Source organism: Semicossyphus pulcher, unplaced genomic scaffold (assembly GCF_022749685.1).
Source record: "Semicossyphus pulcher isolate SPU_LCO1_2020_fin unplaced genomic scaffold, fSemPul1.0.p SCAF_16, whole genome shotgun sequence".
Lineage (NCBI taxonomy): Eukaryota > Metazoa > Chordata > Actinopteri > Labriformes > Labridae > Semicossyphus > Semicossyphus pulcher.
Window position 1 is genome coordinate 12546621 of NW_027211670.1, and position 8527 is coordinate 12555147.

The window sequence follows — 8527 nt, forward strand, 5'->3', positions numbered from 1 at the left end:
AGGCCCACTTGCTGTGTTTTTAGACTGTTCTGTGTTGGTGCTTGCCTCAAGAGGGAAGCAGAGTGCATACATTCTTGCTTCAGACCTACATTTACAGTATATTAATGATGTGACGCTAACATTTATATTTAAAAGTAACATTATTCATTGAAAAATCGATGGTTAGCTCATATGTTTTTGGCATAACAATGCCTGAAAGGAAGGTTGCCTGAGGTTCACGGAAAAGAAGTCCTAACATCCCACGTTTCGGCACGGATATATTTATTTGTGACACAGCTTCAAGTTAACGGCTTCACTTCCTCCCCTTTCTGTTTTCCCTGGATAAAAATGATATACATTTATCAAAAACAAACAAATTATCCCATTAATATTTACGAAATATATTTAATTTTTTCGACAATTTTATTTCAGCAGGTCAATTTGTTCCGCTGACGCTTGTTTCTGGGGAAGGTAAATAGAAAACACCAAGAGGAAGTTGTTGTCAAGTGTCAGTAGTACTGTCAGCATCAAACATTTGGAAATATGCCTCTACTTTTCTCCTTTAAAGCCGTAAACCTTTAAAATTAACTCTGGAGGAAGCCGTCGCCTTGTTGGAACTATATTTAGTTGTCATGATAATTTCATTTTCTTGGGCAATTTATTTTATATTCGTGTCGAAGCCGCTGTTTGGGAAAAACTAGCTAGCGTTAGCAATGGCTCGATGACACTGACTGCACTGCAGCAGAAGAGTTTGACTGAACACCCGGCTTGCTTGCGCTAATAAAGGAGTAAAGAGGAAAAATGGATTTCTCTAAGTTCCTGGACGATGATTTCGATGTGAAGGACTGGGTGAACGGAGCCTTCAAGGTGGTGCAGAAGGACGCACCGGGGAAGGCGGACACACACGCAGCTACACTGGTCATGAAGCTGCAGTTGTTCATCCAGGAAGTCAACAATGCCATTGAGGGTGAGACCTTAAAGTAAACTAATGTATTAAAACCATGTTAACAGTTTGCACTACTAGTACTGCTACTTTAAGCTGCATAAAATCCCTGTGTGTTTTCTCTGGCTGTCACCAGAGTCCATGATGTACTCCTCTCTAAATCTTATGAAGGCTCAAACCACGGCTCTGCAATAATTCCTACCTATTGAACGCATTGTGTTTGTTGCAGTGTAATTTATTTATACAGTATTGTCCATCATATCAGTAAAGGTAGACTTAAATAATATTAAAGGTAGACTTTAATAATAAATAATAATACAACAGGCTCCATAATGAGCAGAAAGTTGCATCATCACATATGTATTTTATTATAACCTTCTTGCTAGTAAGGTAAATAAGCTCATAAACTGGCAACCAAATGCATGAAACATTTATAATATATACCCTACTTTGTTTGTTTCGACTTTGCCTTTCGTAATCCTCCTAATAGGACTAAATATGTCTGAAAGTAATCTAAAATCAGAGACTTTACTATGAAATATCTCTGAGTTTTTCTCCTTCCTTCACGTGGATTTTATATGAAGCCCATGAAGTCGTCTTAAGTAGTAGTTGCAATATGTTATTCCATCCATTATCTATACCACTTATCCTGTTCAGGGTCATCTCACCCAATGACAGCCAATCCCAGCTGTCATTGGGTGAGAGGCGGGGTACACCCTGGACTGATCACCAGTCCAATCACAGGGCTGACACATAGAGAGACAGACTTACACTCACACCTACGGGCAATTTAGAGTGACCAGAGAACACAGAAAGACCCTACGTCCGATCAATTCAAACCAGGAACCTTCTAGCTGTGAGGCGACAGCGCTAACCACTGCACCACCGTGCAGCTGCTGCATTGTACCATCTGAATTTAATATTATTACAATACAAGATATATTATCAGAAAACCTTCAACTGTAAATGAACAAGGTCAAAGGAAGGCATTTAAGAAAGGATTGTTTAATAGCAAGATTATGTCTGTGAATCCTGTTCGTACACTCCATTACCAGTTTATTAAGAAAGCCTAACATAAACTAATGCAGCCTAAACAGTGCTGCAAAAACTGACCTTCATGAAGGGTATCATGTTCAGTTTTTGTTCAAATTGTTTCAGGGAGGTGTTGATTCAACTTAAAGGTCATTTTGGAGGATGTAGTTTGTGGTTGAGCATTACACAGATAGTTCTTCCTGTAACTTAGACGACAACCACTCATTCAAATGAATAATAATAATCCAAATACAAGAGTAGAACTCCCACGTCTTAGGTAAGAAACATGACACCACCAGAGAAGAAATCAGTTTGCATAAGGTGCAGCATTATGTTGGTTGGACTCATACCAATGAGAATTGCATGTAATGACTGCTGGCTATTTCTTCTCAGAGTGGCTCCACATATAATATGATGTTCTTGTTCTATCCTTCACTACTGAGCTGTGTTTGTGTGTGTAGAGACGAGTATCCAGGCCCTCCAGAACATGCCCAGAGTGCTGCGAGATGTGGAGGCTCTGAAGCAGGAGGCGTCCTTCCTCAAGGACCAAATGGTTCTGGTGAAAGAGGACATCAAGAAGTTTGAGCAAGACACTGTGCAGTCCATGCAGGTGTGCATAAATCACTATTGCATCAATAGAATATACCTGCTTGGAAGTATATTCAGGATTCACAAGTTGAATGTTATATGTTGTATGTTAGCACTGAAATATGTATTGTGAAAGGCGATCTAAGGATGTTTCACTTTCATATTGTGAATCCTGTTCCCAGGTCCTGGTGGAGATAGATCAGGTGAAGGGCCGGATGCAGCTGGCAGCTGAAGCCCTGCAGGAGGCGGACAAATGGAGCACACTGAGTGCAGACATTGAGGAGACCTTCAAAACACAGGTTTTATATTGCTACAGCATCTCACTCATGCAGCTGACAGGAGCTGGTTCTATTTAGTTTAGGCATCAAAATATTGAATTTCTAAGGAGTCTCTTTCTTTTCCAGGACCTCGCGGTGATTTCCTCCAAGCTGACCAGCATGCAGAACAGCCTGGCCATGTTGGTAGACACGCCGGACTACTCTGAGAAGTGTGTCCACCTGGAGGCTCTGAAAAACAGACTGGAGGCTCTGGCCAGCCCACAGATAGTGGCCACCTTCAACTCCATGTCTATCGGTTAGAAATTGTTTGTTTCTCGATGTTATTCCAGCTTCAGTGTCTCTGTTTACTGTAGTTCCCTCCCAGAGTACACAAGTGATTGTCTGTTTACATATCTTTCCTCTGCAGACCAAGCCAAGCTGTTTGTTAAAGTGTTCACAGAGATAGATAGGATGCCACAGCTCCTCGCATACTACTACAAGTGTCATAAGGTAGGTGCTTATTTACTCTTAATAAATAAGCCGTCACATGAGGAATATGCACGTGCTAGTTTTGAATGAATGTCTGTTCTGGCATCCTCAGGGTCAGCTGGTGAGCATGTGGCAGGATCTCTCTCAGAGCGAGCTCAGTCTGAACCAGCAGCTTGCCGAATTCTACGACACCCTCCTCTCCACGTGGCACTCCCAGCTACAGTGGAGCAGCCAGGTGAGACACATTACAGTAATAAGGCAAGACAGGTAAACAGCTGCACTGCTGTGTTTACACGCTGGATAGCGATTAGGCAGAAAAGTAGTCCCCTTATTTAATTGTTTGCACTCTGACTCCTAACAGGTGTTCAAGAACCCGTATGAGGTTGTGACGGTGTTGCTGATCCAAACTCTGGGCGCCATGGTGCCCTCCATCCCTGTATGCCTGAGCGCGGCGGTGGAGCGTTCGGCACAAGAGCAGCGTCTGGACACACTGCTCGAGCTCCATAACACCACGTCCACCTTCGGACACAGCCTGGAGGCCGCCATGCTGCCACACCTGGGTCTGTACACAGACCAAACATGACTGTAGATGCCGTGAGAGGAGTCAGGTCCTTATGCTCTGTCTTTATGCTTCCTCTTCAGGTGAGCATAATCTCCTGAAGGTGAATGAGCTGGTGTGTACGCTGTATGACCCCTACAAACCTTATCAGCTGCAGTATGGAGACCTGGAGGAGGCTCACCTGCTCATCCAGATCAGTGCTGTACCTTTGGTTAGACACCACACACATTTACACACGTGCAATAATAATACTCTCTGTTCGTGCCACCTCTTGTTCTGACTCATTCATGTTCTCTCCTCTCTGTAGGAACACGGGGAGGTCATTGACTGTGTGGAGGAGTTGAGTCACTCTGTCGGGAAGTTGTTCGGCCTGGCCAGCGCTGCCGTGGACCGCTGTGTGAAGCTGACTGACGGGCTGGCCGTGTGCGGCCTCCTCAAAGCCCTCAAAGCCCTCTTCACCAAGTGAGGATCCTTCATTGTCATGAGCCTGTCGAGCGTATTGACCCCCTTGCAGACCTTATATTATTAGATTTTTAAAACTGTGCTTGTTCCAGGTATGTGTCAGACTTCTCCACAACACTGCAGTCGATCAGGAAGAAGTGTAAACTGGAGGATACTCCAAGTTCATCTCTTTTCCAGGAGGACTGGACGGCTTTCCAGAACTCTGTCAGGTTAATAATAATCATCTTTTACATTTCATTTTGTCGCTGGAATTTCTGCACTTTTCTTATGTAATTGTGTCATTGTACGCAAAGCAGCAGCATTGCAGGCTCTTAACTTTACAATCACCACTGAGGTCTCCAAATCACTCCAAATCAAACAGACATGGTGATTAAAACTAGTAAAAAGCGTTCTCATATATAAAATCATCGCCCCCCCGTGTCCCTCTCTGATGTCCTGCCACTAACTCAGATCAACTAGCAGGGAAAAACCCTTCATCCAGTGAATGATGTAGTTACAAATACTAGTAACATGACTGGAAACACTTAGAATGTAGTCATCGTTTAGGGGAAATTCTCTAAGAATGAATTGCGGCCGCTGATAGCTCCATAAATTGCGCATCATTTGCCCCACTATCTGCTCCGTCTCAAGGTCTGATTCACAAAGCACATTGCACAGATGATATTCAAGCACAAACACGCCCATTAAGTTTCACTATTTTGTGCAGTTTGCTCTTGTTTTGTGTCTGATTGTGAAGAGAAGCTGTCTGCACCTTCTGTCTCTGCCGCGCTCTCAGGCATTAAGTGGGCGCCACACTGACGGATCTCAACTCTATGCACAGGCAGAAAAGGGGGCAGCTGTTTTAACAGTTTATTGTGAAGCCCAGACTGGACAGGTGTTTTACTAATTTCACCGTCTGTAATGCAGCTTTATTTTTATAACAAGTTCGTAACAGCAGCTCGTCCAAATATAATAATCCCCGTCATGTGTAACGGCTTCAGACCGTCTCCACACTAAGTGTGCCGTGTGCCGGGGTCTCCCGGTTATAATAATAATAACAATATATTATTAACAGACTGTATTTACCGACAAATACATTTTTTGGATCACACAAAAGGTGGAATTGTCGTCATGATCAGTGTAAACTCAGAGCGTGACAGCCCTTATAACACTGTGCTTAACTCTCTGCAGATGGTAACATTTTCACTCTAACTGCGCGGTGCTGTTAGCGCTGGTGTTTGCAAATAAGGCGCTTTTGCCACGAGGCTCATTTGCATAGAAAGGGGCCACATTTTCCCCGAATGTCTGCATAATGACAGCACCTGAGCACAGGTGCATTTAACCCCCTGCATGTGCTTTGTGAATGAGGCTCTTCTCTAGCTGGTGCAAAAGCTGCGCACTCCTTTAGTGAATTCGGTGAATTAGTCTGGTACAGCCCTGTGCTTAACAGTTTCATGATCTGTTTTGCAGGATTATTGCAACTTGTGGAGAATTACTGAGACAGTGTGGAGCCTTTGAGCAGCAGCTGTCGAACAGGTAAAGGAAATGTTCCTACTGTTTACTCTCCCTTTTCACCTGAGCCATTCAACACACGGTCAACAAGAAACAACATTGTAATTGTTAATGTGCACTCTGAATACAAACAATCCTTCCCGCAGGATTCTGGGTACAGCAGGTAAGTACCTGTCGGAGTCGTACAGCCCACGCAGCCTCACAGGCATCCAGGAGGCCAGCTCCACAGAGAGGAAGAGCGCCACCAAGAACCCCTGGCAGGAGTACAACTACCTCCAGAGGGGAAATATGGCAGAATACAACAGCCTGATGGAGGTGCTTTACTCCCTGAAGGTAAGGAGTGGAGCATTCTGTGAATAGAACAGAGTCTTATTATACTTTTGTGTGTTATTAAGTGTTTTTTAAAGGAACCTCTGCAGCTGTTTTATGCATCTCTTTCTCCCCTAACAGGAGAAGGGCACAGGCAACTCCAGCCTGTTAGCTGAGCCCAGAGCAGCTCTCATCAGACTCAACCAGCAGGCCAACCAGCTGGCCTTCGACTCCGTCTTCCTGCAGATCAAACACCAGCTCATCCTCGTCTCCAAGATGGAGGTGATTAAGTGTCAAGTTTCCTCGTGATTGGATTTGAGTTCTGTTTGACGCCGTTTGAGTGCACGGCAGAGAGCTTCTGCATCGTCTGTGTGTCGGACGCACTGTGTCTATTTTAATCCCGCCTCATGCTGTCTGATTCAAGTGTCCTGTTTCTGTTCAGAGACAAGAGGAACCTGGCCTAGGAGCGAGCTACACGGAGGACCTACCTACTTTCAGCCTGTCGCCACAGGAGTACATCACAAATGTTCGTGACATTCTGTTAAAGTACTTCCTAAAGTATGACTGATGTGATTTAAATGTGCAGTGCAGATAAATACAATAAACAACAGGACTTGCCTCATAAGGCGGAGTCAGAATAGTGGTCTTTTTGTACATATTCACAGTATACATACCATATTGAGCTAATGTTTCAAACCATGTGTGTGTGTGTGTGTTTCAGATAGGACAGTACCTCATGTCTCTGCCTCTCCACTTGGAGCCCTTTGTGACTCAGGAGGACCCGGCGCTAGAGATGGCCCTGCATGCTGGGAAGCTGCCTTTCCCTCCAGAGCAAGGTTTCTGGACATCAACCCTGATTCTCCTCTCAATCTAACACTCCACATGATACATACATATTTCTGTCTGTTCACTGTTTGTACCGATGAAACCTGCATATTTGTTAAGTGAGAAAGATTCTCTTTATACATCACATTTATTGACATATTTTAAAAAGATGTATTGATTACATAAGCACACTTTTATACAGTCAATTTCACCGGCAGTTTTTCATAAATTACCCATAATCCTCCAGTTGTAAATATTTATGTTATGGCACAAAAGATGAGACAATAGATCCACCTTTTTACTGCTCATCTTCAAATGTTTTTCAAATTAAAAGCACTTCCAACTTGATTTAAACTTGAAATTAGAAGCTGAATTCTGTCCTCTCTTAATGCAACTTTATACGCCATCAGCTATACAGCTATATATAGATCAGCTTCCTTGGCAGATGTGGGTCAGTCCAACATATGTGGTCGTATTAACACTTCTCATAATGTCACTCCCGTCACTGTACCCTCCTCACACCACTAACTTTTGTGTGAACTGACTCACTTTTCCGTCACAGGCGATGACCTTCCCGAGTTGGACAACACGGCAGACTACTGGCTGGGCTCCATCGCTCGGGCAACCATGCAGACGTACTGTGACGCCATCCTGCTCATTCCCCAACTCGGCACGCATTCCACCAAACAGCTGGCCACAGATATCGGTAACGTTACTGTGTAATTACCTTGTTAGTAAGTGTAACAGGGACTTAGTGTATATGCATTGAATGATTACGGGTAATGAATCTTCTCTTGCTCCACAGACTATCTTAGTAATGTGATGGACGCTCTGGGCCTGCAGCCCTCCCGCGCCCTGCAGCACATCGTCACCCTGCTGAGAGCCAAACCAGAGGACTACAGACAGACAGCCAAACTGTTGCCGCGACGCCTGGCCTCCACCATCGCTGCCCTCCGACTCATTGACTACTAACGCAAAGGAGGGGAAGATGGATACTTTAGGTATAGCAGCACTCAGGTCCGAGGATGAGCAGGCACGTTCGGCGGAGAAGAATGTGATATCAGTAGTGGTGGGGGTTTACATGTTACAGACCCTTCAGTCTTACATGAGGGGCTGCAGCCTTTTAGGACTACATGGGATGCAGATGAAATCAGGGTGGTTCAGACTTTTTTATACTGATTAATGTTGAACTAAATGTGGCTTTAAATGATGTCTCACCAGTGATGATGCCTTTAAGTCAAGCCAAAAGGTCAAACATGTTCAAGTCATCCATTTTTAAGTTGAAGCATTTAAGGAGGTAACATCAGGGGATGTGTGCGAGCATTTGAAATCTATGAGACCAATATATTTGTTGTTAATTATTTCTCATACTAATATAATTCATCTTAAATAACATGAAGGTTATATTTCTGATCAGCTTCAAAAGTAAAGGTGAAGGTGATCTCTGTTTGTCTCTCTCGTTGTGGAGGCTGGACATGATATGCATTCAGTTTCATTCATATTTTTCCATGCAGTATTGTGAAAATCTGTGCATAAAAACATCAACACTAAATTAGAGCCTGTCGTGTTTTCAGTTTTCATAAATGTATTCCC

The 8527-nt window shown here is 43.8% G+C and overlaps 1 protein-coding gene across 1 annotated transcript; it reads left to right on the forward strand.

Annotated features, from left to right (window-relative positions):
* The first annotated feature begins 476 nt into the window (after positions 1–476).
* cog7 (component of oligomeric golgi complex 7) lies at positions 477–8476 on the forward strand. The gene is made up of 17 exons (XM_069664027.1): positions 477–946; positions 2416–2564; positions 2725–2841; positions 2947–3115; positions 3227–3309; positions 3401–3523; positions 3650–3848; positions 3931–4058; positions 4155–4309; positions 4402–4518; positions 5759–5824; positions 5947–6133; positions 6251–6391; positions 6552–6635; positions 6831–6945; positions 7497–7640; positions 7740–8476. The coding sequence occupies exons 1-17, from the start codon at positions 781–783 to the stop codon at positions 7904–7906; spliced, it is 2310 nt and encodes a 769-aa protein (XP_069520128.1). The 5' UTR covers positions 477–780; the 3' UTR covers positions 7907–8476.
* The last annotated feature ends 51 nt before the right edge of the window (positions 8477–8527 follow it).

Excerpts from the sequence above, each read along its gene's own strand:
- cog7 (XM_069664027.1), top strand. The coding sequence starts at position 781 with ATGGATTTCTCTAAGTTCCTGGACGATGATTTCGATGTGAAGGACTGG. Across the intron at positions 2,842-2,946 it reads AGGAGACCTTCAAAACACAG|GACCTCGCGGTGATTTCCTC; the intron begins GTTTTATATTGC and ends TTTCTTTTCCAG. Across the intron at positions 4,519-5,758 it reads GCTTTCCAGAACTCTGTCAG|GATTATTGCAACTTGTGGAG; the intron begins GTTAATAATAAT and ends TCTGTTTTGCAG.